This window comes from Rhinoraja longicauda, chromosome 21 (assembly GCF_053455715.1).
Source record: "Rhinoraja longicauda isolate Sanriku21f chromosome 21, sRhiLon1.1, whole genome shotgun sequence".
Classification (NCBI taxonomy): Eukaryota; Metazoa; Chordata; class Chondrichthyes; order Rajiformes; family Arhynchobatidae; genus Rhinoraja; species Rhinoraja longicauda.
The window spans coordinates 28076997-28090623 of record NC_135973.1 but is presented as its reverse complement, the minus strand read 5'-3'; the positions used below and the strand labels follow the sequence as shown (position 1 = coordinate 28090623).

General features: G+C 38.1%; 1 protein-coding gene across 6 annotated transcripts in view; it reads left to right on the top strand.

Annotated features, from left to right (window-relative positions):
* The window catches only part of usp7 (ubiquitin specific peptidase 7 (herpes virus-associated)), an 82781-nt gene extending 70851 nt beyond the window's left edge, over positions 1-11930 (top strand). The window contains exons 22-33 of one of the 6 annotated variants that reach the window (XM_078418184.1): positions 138-291; positions 2431-2498; positions 2932-3034; positions 4498-4575; positions 5689-5789; positions 6341-6440; positions 6538-6657; positions 6815-6886; positions 7220-7310; positions 7516-7551; positions 7859-7974; positions 10375-11930. In XM_078418184.1, the coding sequence (XP_078274310.1) occupies positions 138-291; positions 2431-2498; positions 2932-3034; positions 4498-4575; positions 5689-5789; positions 6341-6440; positions 6538-6657; positions 6815-6886; positions 7220-7310; positions 7516-7551; positions 7859-7974; positions 10375-10494 (1159 nt within the window). In that variant the 3' untranslated portion in view covers positions 10495-11930. Of the gene's footprint in view, positions 1-137; positions 292-2430; positions 2499-2925; positions 3035-4497; positions 4576-5688; positions 5790-6340; positions 6441-6537; positions 6658-6814; positions 6887-7219; positions 7311-7515; positions 7552-7858; positions 7975-10374 lie in introns of all 6 variants that reach the window. The other 5 variants (XM_078418183.1, XM_078418185.1, XM_078418187.1 and 2 more) reach the window with 5 other exon arrangements.
* Positions 11931-13627: the final 1697 nt, after the last annotated feature.

Sequence of the window (13627 nt, the reverse complement as noted above, 5' to 3'; positions counted from 1 at the left end):
GTTTTTCTAATGTGAAGTTTCTATAACACGATGCTTCTTGGGAATGCAGCCATCGTGTTATACCAGAACTATGTGTACATGTTTGGAAGAATTGTTTGGCCATCTAAAGTCATTGCAATATTTTGACTGGTTTTCAGGGATGATCCAGAAAATGACTCCAGTGAGTTACCAACAGCAAAAGATTATTTTCGGGATCTCTACCACCGGGTTGATGTCATCTTCTGTGATAAGACTATTCCTAATGACCCGGGCTTTGTGGTCACTCTGTCTAATAGAATGAACTACATTCAGGTATGAAAGTTTTGACAGTTGTTCACTTGAGGTGTAGTAAATGTAAGCTCAAATGATATCAATTTGGCTATGTCGACCCAATATAGTAAGTACACCATCCATTTAATAAGCCATCTACATGTGAGAATTGGAGATTTTGCGATGCATGTAGTGTATGCAGATTGTGCATGATATATTTTGTAGAGTTTCAGTTATCTCTGGGTTTGGTAGTTGCCTTTACTTATTAGCTTTGTCATAAAGCTCACCTTTGAGTTCGTAATAATGCTCTTACTTGAACGCTTGCATTTGTGTATTTCTTTTTACATGGACGAAATATCCTATGAGATTTCATGGAAGAATTGTGGGGGGGGGGATTGATATACCAGCTGGAGGTGGTTATATGTGTAGCCCCAAACCTTCAGGAAATTGGTAAAGGATGAGTTTTTTAAAATCATCACTGCTGATTTGGTAGCCAGAATAGGTTAGGTAGCACAGAGGCAAAGGGATGAGTAAGACACTGGAATAGGCGAAGATGAGAGATGAGATGATGCTGCAGTAGAGCTTACCTGCATTATCGCCGAAATACAGGTTCTCCCCAGGTTACAGCAGGGTTCCATTCCCGCAAATTGTCCGTAACCCGACAAGTGGAAATGCAGCGAAAGAAGGTGCCCAGCGGCAGCCAGCAAACCCGTTTTCCCAAAACATTTGTATGTAAATTCTGTACATAAGTCAGGCGCTCGTAACCTGATGAGTTCCTGTACTTTACAAATGTGATCTTTACTGCTGGGGGTAGTATTCCGGGCACACCCATCTTCTACTTGACAAGGAGTTTCCGTCCACAAGAAGATCGGAAGTGGGGCTGATTGGAAGCGGCTGATTGCAGAATGTTCAAATCTGTTCTTGGCTCCTAGGTAAATGAAGTAGGTCATGCCTGGGTAATTCTCAGGCTGATAAGCATAAAGGTGGCTGGTATGACTATCAACAACAAAAAAATCTAACTTGCTGTTCAGCAGCATTAACATCGCCTGCCATCAATGTCCTGGGATCACATTTAACAGAAAATAAAGTGAGCTAATCAAATAAAACTTTGGCTACAAGAGCAAGTCCGATGTAAGTTTGGGGAGAGAGATACTCTACTCTCCATTGCCTGAATGGAGTGACAACACTGAAGAAGCTTGATGCTATTTAGAGTGGGATCCCATTCAACACATCAAATGTGTATTGCCTCTGACACCCCTGAAGTGGCTGCAAGGTGTATGATCGACATAATGCTCTGCAGTATTTGAGCTATTTGGATTGCACTTCCCAAAAGTGTGACTTCCTTCATTTGCCAAGACAAATGGGGTTTGGGCACAATACCACTGCAGTTTCCCTTCCAAGTCACACTCATTACTCTGATCTGGAAATGTATTGCTGATTCGCTCAGTATAAATCCTGAATCTCACTATGCAAAATATTGTGGGTGTACCTTCACCAGCTGTCCATCACTGCCACCTTGAGGTGAGTGTGGAATAGGTCATTACAATCGGCTTTCCTGCCATTTTAAGATCTAGGGATTAAAAATTGAATAAATTATTAATAGAAGTGCAGCTGGTTTATCTGGATTGTAAACTCTCATTTGGTCTCACTGACCTGGGAGATGGCTGAAGCAGATGACTGAGGAATGAGGTTGGGTGACTGTGTCACAATGGGTATCGCATTATGGTTCAAAATATGACTTACCATTTTAAATTTAGCATTTTCAGTAATGAAGCTAAAAAGAAACAATGCATGATATCATTGGATGAATGAAAAATACAGGCTTTGTACTGGATGCTCCTAAGTGAAGTTCTCACTCCAAATTGTCTAAATATTGTGTGAATTGTTTTGAAGTCTTAATCACAGCAGTGAAATAATTAGTAGAGAGAATTGATTACATTTGTCTTTTTTAAATGTTGTTAGTTCCCCTATTAAGATAGTGTATCTCGATATCAGTTAAGATTCCTAAATAAATGTTTATGGTAATAAAAGTTTTACTGCAAATAGATCTCAGAATATAAATTTATTCTGTTTAGTGCTTAATTCCAAATGTGTTTCATCGCATTATAAATGCTGCCATAAGGATCCATATTAGCAAATTGCTATTTATAACAGGTTTTAAATTTGATTTATTTTTGGTAGGTTGCCAAGACAGTTGCTCAGCGACTAAACACTGACCCAATGTTGCTTCAGTTCTTCAAGTCTCAAGGGTAAGACTATGTGATCCCATTATTGAAATTCCTCTCGTACACAAGTGCACACTTCCTCCTAATTTCAAGAAATAACAGTGAATCCTTCAAATAATTTCAGTTACGTCTGCAAGTGTGGCAAGATGCCAGGAACATGGTCTCGAATGCAATCTTGCCAAACTTCATCATGAATTGCTAATAGAGCATACCTATATAATTAAGGGCGAGTTTACCATTGTGAAGTAAAATCTCACCAAGATAAGAGACGGAGTGGTGGGTGGTGACAGTGGAATTCAGTCGTGAATTGAATATGCAGAGCAAAAGTAATGGTTGATTTATCCTTTGCCTTTTTAATCCATACAATTCACAGCAAGTCAGTTTATTTTTTATTGTTCTGCTATCTATATTTGAACAGATTTCCAGAGATTAATGAATTTGATTGTTAAAGTTACAGGGATGGGCCTGGTAATCCTCTTCGACATAATTATGAAGGCACACTTAGAGATCTGCTGCAGTTCTTCAAGCCAAGGCAACCAAAGAAACTATATTATCAACAAGTAAGCTTTTTTGTATGTGAGCTATGTAACATATTTAAAAGACTTGGGTAAACCCATGTCAAAGATGTGTTTAGAATTTTCAAATCAGCTTTAATTGTTCCTCATGGTAACCTGTCATTGTTTGGTTCAGTTTTGCCAAGTTGTAACATTTGGTGGCATGATCATATTTTTTTAATTGAGTGCAGCCAACTTGTAGAACTATTTAATCATTAAAATGAAAAGAATTTGAATCTATTCTACAATTTGTTTTTGTAAAAGTTATTTTTGATTTGTGACTTGGAAATGCTAAGAACGTTATATTTTGAAAGGCAGGCAGAAGTTGTAACCTGATAGAAAACTGTTTTGACAGAAGGGGAAAACACCAATGCTATTTGACCTGTCAAGTCCATTGAGATCCTATAGAAAAGTAATCCAGCCACTTCCGCTCTCCGGAGATTCGCAATTCGCAACTCAACCCGAAACGTCACCCATTCCTTCTATCCAGAGATGCTGCCTATCCCGCTGAGTTATTCCAGCATTTTGTGTCAACTGCTCTCTTGCTTTCTTTTCAGATAGTTATCAGTTTACTTTTGAACACTATAAACAAATCCGTCTCCTCTATTACTACCGCAGTGCAATCAAGCCTCTCCTGCCATTGTTTTAATTTCTTAAAACTTCAGTGATCTTGTGTTAATTGCTCTTGTTTGCTCCATTGTTCTTGACTCCTCTGCCAATGGAATTGGTTCCTGCTGGTTCACACCTCATGATTTAAAATGCCTCTCAATTCTCCTCACAAGGTGCATTCTCAGGAGAATAACCCACTATGTTAGTCAAGCCACGTGACTAAAACCTGTTATTCCAGAATCAATTTAATCTTTTTTGTGCCCTTTGTAGAACCTTTGCATATTATTTCTCCATGTATTATTCGCCTTGCCAGAACTGGAATATTACCCTAGTTCACGGCTGACAAGGGTTTTATAAATACTTGTCATTTGCCCTTTAAGCTTTTATTTATGAAGGCATCCAAGCCATAAGCCTCAATAACCACTTTGTCAATCTGCATTGATGTTTTCCAAAAACAATGCACATATACTCTAGATCTTCTCTTTGAATTATGCCTTCCAGTTTTCTTCGTCTTCCTGCCAAAAATAGTTTAATTGTCTTTGATGGGGTGGATTCTTGAGTAGGTTTTGATGTTGAGAAGAATGGAAAATGGGGTTTTAAAAACTGAAAGGAAGAGGTTTAACGTCAGAGTCATAGAGTATTCTTAAAGGGAATGGCATTGCATTAAGTTTTAAGTGGCTGCAATAAGTAATAGATCAAATCCCATCAATTTGGTAATCTGCATTTTCTGGTGCTGATGGGGTATTTGATGCCATTTGAGATTGAGGCTAGATTTAGCTACAGTGAAAACTTTTATCACATTGTTTCATATTTCTTATTGTATTGGTATTGCAATAAAATCTTGTTTCTTGATCTTTTAGCTGAAAATGAAGATCACAGACTTTGAAAACAGACGAACTTTCAAGTGCATATGGCTGAACAGCAATTATAGGGAAGAGGTGAATATACACTTTTAGAGCTGTGTTTAAGATTTAATAGACGCACAGTTCTATGTTCTAACAGTACAATTTTTGAGATGAAGCATTCTAAAAATAATGTTGCTCAGGATGTGAACTATCCTTTGATTTTGAGCATAAACACTATTCTCCCAGTTGGTACACATTTAAGAAGCTGCTCCATATGGAGGTCAAAAGCTCCTCATATGAACTAAGATTTTTTTTTTAGAAAGGAAAATCAATACAATTGACCATTGATAAGATCATAGAATTTGACAACATTTTACATCACATGAAATGGGGGCAGGAAATGATCATGCAGCCTATCTTCTCAATAAGATTGAACTTCTGAATAAGCCTCGCTTTCCTGCCTTATCACTGTGTCAGTCATACAATATGGAAACAGGCCCTTTGGCCCAACTTGCCCAACATGCTGACCAACATGCCCCATGGCCTCACCAACATTTTATACATCTGCAATGTAACCTCCCAACTTCTGTACTCAATACTCTGATGAAGGCCAATGTGCTGAAAGCCTTTTTCACCACCCTATCTATCTGTTGCCACTTTCAAGGAACCTTATCACTGAAAAATGCAATGTAGTTACAGTTGGGGCTGCGTTGTTCAGAATGGGACTTTCTTTCGATAAACGCACTGGGATTTGTAAGCATACTTGATCTATCAATGATAAAGTAGACACATTTTGTCATGCATTTTCTATGGTCAATTGACCTGTGATCGCTGGAAGTATAACTATGGAGTCTTTATGGTTCTGAATGATGGTGCAGCAGTGCAAATTGGGGAAGATTAATTGATTATTCGTTTTGTTTCTATATTTAATCTGTTTTCAATCAAAGTTGTAATATTTTTAACTTGTTAGTTCTTAATCCTTTTACAACTATGAAAATGGTATGAAAGTAGTCCAGGTTGGAACTGGGAACTGTCATGTGTGGTTAGGTGTGACGAGCAATAACCTTTCAATACAATCAAGTCCAGAGAGCTGCAAAAGTGCAGACAATGGAATTATGCTGGCAGCAGGGTGGATCATGCATGCTTTGGCCAATTGTACATAGAAGATTCAATCCCTTATTTTATCATTATTTGGCTTTGTTACAGGAGATAACACTATATCCTGAAAAGCATGGTTGTGTTCGTGACTTATTGGAAGAATGTAAGAAAGATGTAGAAATGTCAGAAAAAAGATTAAATAAACTAAGGTAAGTGTATAGTGATAGATTCCTTAGTAATGCATGTGAGTTGTATGGTTCACTAATATGTTATCTTAGAAATTTTTTTTCTGAATCTATAATGTGTTACCAACCCAAAAATCTTCTAGCTCTTAACTTTTTGAATAATGGTATAATCTTTCTACACATTTTAGTAGTATAACCTATGAAATCTGGCACACTGGGCAATATCCATACAGTTTGAACAACACTAATTTGGCTGTACATTGCTCTTAGTTAACAGGTTTATCAATAGAAAGTAATGCTTGGATTCACTAGAAGATGTACAAATTGGTTTGTTTATCATTGTGTAAATTTTCAAGTGCTTTATTTTGTCGTCATTGATTCTAAGAGTGACAATCATGCATGGCCTGATGTTTCTGTGTAATTACCAAGCAATGCGAGACAAGCTATTTTGAAATCCTGGTTGATCCAAGTGAATGGATAATGCAGGGTTTCTGAGCAGTCAAAGCTGAATCCTGAAATACTCTGCATTAAATTTAAGTAAAGATTACTTATAACTATTTATGCTTTTACTTAAGGCTATTGGAAATTGTAAGCTACAAAATAATTGGAGTCCATCAAGAAGATGAGCTGTTAGAATGTTTATCTCCAGCAACAAGTCGAACTTTCAGAATAGAGGTACATTATCTATTTAAGTCGAATTGTCAAACTACAATGTACGTATTTTTTCTAAAAACACATTTCCAATTGGTATATTGATTTGACCATTTTCCAGGAGGTTCCACTAGATCAGGTTGATCTAGACAAAGAAAATGAATTACTGATCCCAGTGGCACATTTTCACAAAGAGGTTTTTGGCACTTTTGGAATTCCATTTTTGTTGCGAATATGCCAGGTAGGCTGTCTAATGTAGAAAATATTTGGCTTGTATCTCTGCAATATCACTATTTACAAAAGATTTTCACGTGAAATATTACGTAAATGTTTGAGAAACTTTATTTTGAACGATATTTCTGGTGTGAGGTTAAGATGTCCCATGTTGCACATTTTAGAGCGAACCATTCAGGGAGATTATGAAACGAATTCAAACAATGCTGGAAGTCCAAGAGAAGGACTTTGAAAAGGTAAGTGTCTTCATTTGTGGCAGACTATTTCTTAGATCAAAATGAAAAGACACATACCGGCACCTCACATTTTAAGCATGTTTGATTTATGCCTTCTTGAAATAACACGCTTGTTTAATTAATACCCAAACCTAATTTACACTTTTTTTCAATCTTTTGCACCCAAATTTACGCTTGTTTAAATACATGTGTTTAGTTTACAAACATTTGAATAAAGCACCACTTTTTAGGAACATAACCCCTGCAATATACACGAGGTGCCTGTATAAATTGTTGGCAATTTATAATCTTGTATATCATGACTTTGTATTAAAACCCAAATATCTTTTTAAGTTCAAGTTTGCAATTGTGATGATGGGCCGGCACCAGTACATAAATGAGGATGAATATGAAATCAACCTGAAGGATTTTGAACCACAGCCCAGTGAGTAGCCGTATAACATGAAACATATTTGTTTGTCATGAATAGAGTTGGTTGAAATGCCTTAAAATGCAACTAAATTGATTCCAGAATTTTTATGAAAATAACCGTGGTAATAATTGATTTCTCTGCATATGTTTGAAATATTTCTAGACAGAAGTCAGGGTTATCTTTTGTGGGAGTTATATATACATGACTTTTTTTGCAGAAGACTGGCCTGTTCCAGATTCTCTTCAGTTAACGGGTAAGCTCTTGTGAAACTGAAGATAGATGAAAAGTTTTATTTTTATAAGTACATGTGACCCAACTATTTGCATAAGAATCTGAATATTGAAAGTAACAAAAATTGCGAGGTGCTGTTTTTGGGTGAAATCCCAAACTGGCATGTGAGGGCTTGGATTGTTCTCACTGAAGGCCATTTTTATGGCATAATAACATCCAAATTAATTTGAAGAATATTTTTGTGACTAAATGCAGAGTTTGAGGATGAGCTGGCTAGGCTAGGGTTGGTTATGGAAGATATTTGGTTAATTGGGATTCCTGTATTTAAGGAACCAAGGTGAAGTGGACAAGAGGGATCTTTGCACTAGAGTCTTGCAACACAGAAACAAGGCCAGCACTTCAGGCACCCGTCTGTTATGCCGTGGCAATTCAAGTCTGTGTCCAGGTACCCTTATAAATGTGAAATTACCTGTCTCCATCTAATTTCCAAATGCAACCACCCTCTGGGTGAAACATATTTCCTCAGAACCCCACAAACCCTCTTGCTTCTTGCCTTAAACCACAGCCCCCTGGCTTAATGTCTCGCCGATATAGAGTGACGTTTTTCACTATCCGCCTATTTATTTTGTAAACGTCCAACAGATCTCTTCCCTCAGACCCACTCGGCCATCTCTGCTGCAGGGAAAACAAGCCCAGCCATTCTTGTCCTCGTTAGTAAAACATTCCAGGCAACATCTTTGTGAAGTTGACCATTAATTTCAAGGAAATTTCCCGCTAATACAAGGGGGCTCTCCAGTGCATCCATTACTATTTTGTGTCTGGCAGTTCAAAAGGATCATCACACGATTACAAGTTCCCAGATGGCAATATATACTTTATATTTTTAAACATTTTCATGCTTAAACATGGGGAAAGTACACACAGTGATGGTTGTATACAATATTTATACAATTCCACCGGGTGGCGCCATCAGCGATGGCAGTCTTGCCAGAGGTCTGTGTCTTTTTGCCTTTTTTGTTATTTCTAGTGTGTTTTAAAAGTATGTGTTAATGTTCTCTGGTTTGTTTTATGTGGGGGACGGGGTGCGGGGAAACTTTTCTCAATCTCTTACCTTGCTGGAGATGCGGGTTTTTTTCCTTCTCCGGATTGTATCTCCGGTCACTCTGCGGCCTAACATCATGGAGCTGGCGGCCTTGCTCGAGACTGACTTTGAGCTCCACCGCGGGGCCGTGGACTTGCCATCGGAGCCTGCGATCCCTTGCCTGGGATCGACGCTCCAACCGCAGCCTGCGGATTTCAACATCGAGGAGCTCACAGTCTCGTGTAGAGCCCGATGTCGGAAAGCTCAAGTCACAGGAGGTTCGACCAGCCCCGACCCGGGGTCCGATCGCCCGGCGCAGGAGAACTGATTTCCCCCCCCCCCCCCCCCCCATGCGGGAGCTTGATCACCCTAACATGGAGGGCCTGACTGCCAGCTACGGGAGCCAAGATCGTCCCATCAACGGAAGGCTCAAGGCCCCCGACCGCGGGAGAACAAAGGAAAGAAGATTGAACTTTTTTTTTTCACCTTCCATCACAGTGAGGAATGTGGAGGAGTCACTGGTGGATGTTTATGTTAAAATGTATTTTGTGTGTTTTGTTGCTTTTTATTGGTATGACTTTATGCCAAATCAAATTCCTTGTATGTTGTAAAACATACTTGGCTAATAAAGTATGATTATGATATTTCCAAATTTTCTTTTAAATTTTCTTGAATAATTTGAGAAAATTACAACCCAAGTCTAAATAGGCAAACTGGTTTAAAAGCATTGTGGAAAGTTGCACTAAAAGCAGTTAAATGCAACATTTTATGTTTTACACTGGGATTAGTTCCAAATGCTGACATACTGTCATTTTAACTGGTTTCCCTTGATTATTACATCAACGAAGGCTGCAGTCTGGAGGAGGGCTGAAAGGCTGAGCACAGCTCTGTACTTTGCATCTGCAGAAAGGATCTAACAAATGGAACCCCTCAAAGAATATAAATTGAAAAGAATCGACATCAAGGGAGAATTGTGTTTGATTAATCGGTTGTACTTTGAGGATGTGATGAGAAAAGAAGACCAGGTACCAGGGAGGTGTACTTGGATTTTAGGAAGGCTTTTATAAAGGCCCTCAAAGGAGCACATGAATTGGTTATTGAACAAAGTAAATAATGGAAATCAAACCTCCACTTTGGTAGCCTGATGCGATACTGCAGAGAGCAGGATTCAGTGAAGGCGTTGACGCACCTCATTTGATATCCGTCTACACTTGAGTTTGTTGCTTGCATATCACTGTGGAATGTTGAGACTTTTGGATAGGCATATGGATATACATCATGTGCAGGCACAAGAGGTTAGTTTAGGTTGGCATCGTGTTCAACACAGACATTGTGGGCCAAAAGGGCCTGTTCTGTGAAGCAGATATAAAATGATGCATATCAAATTGAGAAAGGTACTCCACAATTCCCTAATTGCCAGAGGTTTTTGTACGCAACACAGTGGCCCAACTAGTAGAGCTGCTGCCTCAGTTCGAGTGGCCAAGGTCAACAGGTATGAAAAGTCATACCTGTTGCAGATTAAGAATGGCTTAGACATCCATATAGTGTTTTAACAAGTGTGTGACGCTCTCGAACTTGTTTTGTGCATGAGGTTTAATAGCATTTAAGTTATATTTTAAAAATTTAGCAGTCCTAATTATAGTAAGTGATGGCAATAGCTACTAAAAAAGCTGCAATTTATTCCTGATATATAAGTTGACTGCTTAACTTTGATTTGCATATACATCAATGTGAAAGGACTATCTATTTATTTTCTTGTTCCAGGTAATATGTCTCAACCAAGGCCATGGTTGGGACTTGATCACTTCAATAAAGCTCCAAAGAGAAGTCGCTATGCATACCTGGAAAAGGCGATCAAGATCCACAACTAACACCAACACCTGACCTAGTCAGAATTGTGTGTCTTGAAAAAAAAGTTTAAGAATCAAAAAGACAGTGTGTGCACCTATCCAACAACAGTTAAAAAAAATGAACTTTGGTACACATGCACCTTGTCAAATGTTTTCAGCAACAGGATTTGCTGCTGATGCTAATTTTATTTTGTTTAGGCTGTTCGGTTTGGCTTCCCTGTATCAATTGATTGCCTATTTTCCAGATGGAGAGAGGAAGTTGCCCTTTACAAAGAGCAATGCAGTTGGATGCGAGTTCTTGGTTTAACAATGAAAAGGCAGGAATATGGCAGCATAGTGAAGGAGCTGAGTAGTAAGAAAACAGCTAGTCATTTGCTAAATGGTTTCATGCCTTTAGAATAACCCCCAGCAGATGGCATAGGATTCACATCTCTGCCTGGCTGCTAATTATAGGTATTGTGAAACTTCACAAACACTTGAAGCAGTCAGCATGTTCATGTTTACAGTCATTTGGATAGTTTTTCTTTATTTAGGTAGTTTGGATGAATTTGGATTTTTTGTGAATTTGTACACCGCCTCCTTTCACAGCATTAATAAATGGTGTCTGTACTACATCTTGCACGTTGTTGGCACTTAATATTAAGGAGATTTTCTTTCCTCCCAGCTGAATGTGGTCTTTGATTTTATTTTTAAACATGACCTGGGTTTTTTGTTCCCATACCATACTCTTTGTAGAACACCTTGGCAATAATAAGAATAATAAATCAGTACTCATTGTATCCTGCCTGGTGCGAGTTTGTAGATCTGGCTATGCTTGTTTTACTTTGATGCTATGGCCATTGGTGCTTCCTAATGGTGACGAGTGGAGAAGGTGGGTTTACTGTGCTGCCTGTGGGAAACGGTTTTAAAACAATGGTGGCTGGAAAGGGCAAAGTTGAAAAATCTGAATGTGTTCTATTTTGTCATGGTGAGATGTGAAAAATTATAACATGACAAAAACAGCCTTTAGCACAGAGGGCATGCTCAATAACGTAAGTAGTAAGCTGTTGACTTTGTAAAAAAAAATTTAGATACAAACAAAAATTGTATATTTAATGATGAACGTACAATTTAACACTCTAAGGATAAATTTCCCATGGAGTTTGCAGGTAAAGTCACTGATGTTGATATTCATTGCGTGTAGTTTTATTTCAGATTGGGTTCTTTTTTAAGCTAATTGCAGCAGCGTGTCTAGTTGAGTGCAGTAAAATAGAATCTGCAATTCACAATTTAATTTCTCTTCCCTCCTATCTTTTTAATTCACGTAGCAGTGTATGAAATCTTTTCCTGTATATTGCTTTTTTTGCTGGAAAATGTATGTTGAATAAAATTTTCTATAAAAAATGTGTTGCAATTTGCTTTTTGCATCAAACTAAGATTATTTTTTGTTTTTTTGGTTATGCATTTAACCTGCAAAAATATGTTCTGAGAGATTTGCAGATTTTTATGTCATGCTGAATATTATAAAAATAGATTTAGACCAAATGGACTCGAGCAGTATTTTCTTTCTTAGAATAATTGGGTTATTCCACATATTCCACAATAGTGTTTATATATTTGAACTGTATTTCTATCTTCAAGTGTTTCCTGTGATTACCTGCTAAACTTTAGTGATTGCTGACCCTTAACTGATGGACTCTCTTCTATTTGTCTCAGTTCTTTACTTCAAGCATTCAGTTTAAAATTAGTTGCACAAATAAATTGTTGCATCTTTTTGCAATCCAATTTTGGTTGCTAGTTCAGGTGAATGGCAATGTCTACTTTTTCCAATGAATCATTTATTATTCTCTCATTGTTCTAATGTCACGATTGCAACGAATTGCAACCGAGAACAGTGGTGTAACAAACCTCAAAAATATAGAATCTTGTTTGCCCATACAGCTTAATACGGCTACACTGAGTCTAAACCACTCAGATGCCAGTTGTTGGAATGTGGGGAAACTCCACATGTGTAGATAAACTTTGGAATGCTAATTAGCTACCTTTGGTTTTCTGAACTGGGGAAAATATGCGTTTGCAGTATTTATCCAAAAAAAATCCAGCGTGAAAGAAAACAGATTTCTACAAATGGACTTGTCAAGTGCACCGGGTATGTCTCATCAAATGTGACTTTTTGTCTTTACTTGGTGACGTGTGCGCATGTGCGGGACTCTCGGGCGGGCGAGGCCTGCGGAATCAGCGATCATTTCCACACGCTGTGAAGATGTATTACAGAAATGAGTTGCTTAAAGCTTAAGTAAGTTGGAATTTTCATTTGCCTCACAACAATTTAAGCAACTCAATCTCAGAAGCTAAGTAGTGTGACATCGAGATGGAGAAACTATTGAAACCGCAACGCTTGGATCTGGATCCCAACTCACCTACTGCAGCAAAGGAATGGAAGTACTGGCTTTGTATTTTAAATAACTTCTTTGATGAGTGTGGCGACAATGCACCAGACAAATTCAGGACATTAATAAGCTATGTCTCTTATGATGTATATGATTACATAGAGGAATGTACAACTTATGATTATGCTATTGATGTACTAAGCAGACTCTTCGTTAAGACACCCAATGTAATATTTGCTCGTAAACAAAAACCTGGTGAGTCACGATGAGTTTTTACAAGAACTTCAAAGACTTAGTAAAGACTGCCTTCAAAGCAGTTACAGCTGATCAATATCGACAGGAACTTATTCGAGACTCGTTTATCAATGGTTTGGCATCGCCTTTAATACGACAGAGACTATTAGAAAGCAAAACCTTGGATTTACCGTCAGCTTACAATCAAGCTTACTCATTAGACTTGGCTCAGAGAAATTCAGATGCTTATGGCTCATCTAATGTGTATTCTGCTGCAACTACAAAAGAATCTCACCCAAGTACTAATATGGAGCAAGCTGAAACAATTTCTACTGATAAATGTGCCCTTGCTGCAGCATATACTTATCCAAAAAGGATGTGTTGCTTTTGCGGGGGTAATATTCATAATAGAGAGATGTGTCCTGCTCGAGAGGCAACTTGTAATAGTTGTGGCAAGAAGAGACATTATTCTAGAGTATGCAAGTCCAAAGCAACTACTAAAAGTGTGACTGCTGCCATGTATATGCCTTCTTTATGTGCAATTACAGCTGCATTTCCTCAGAG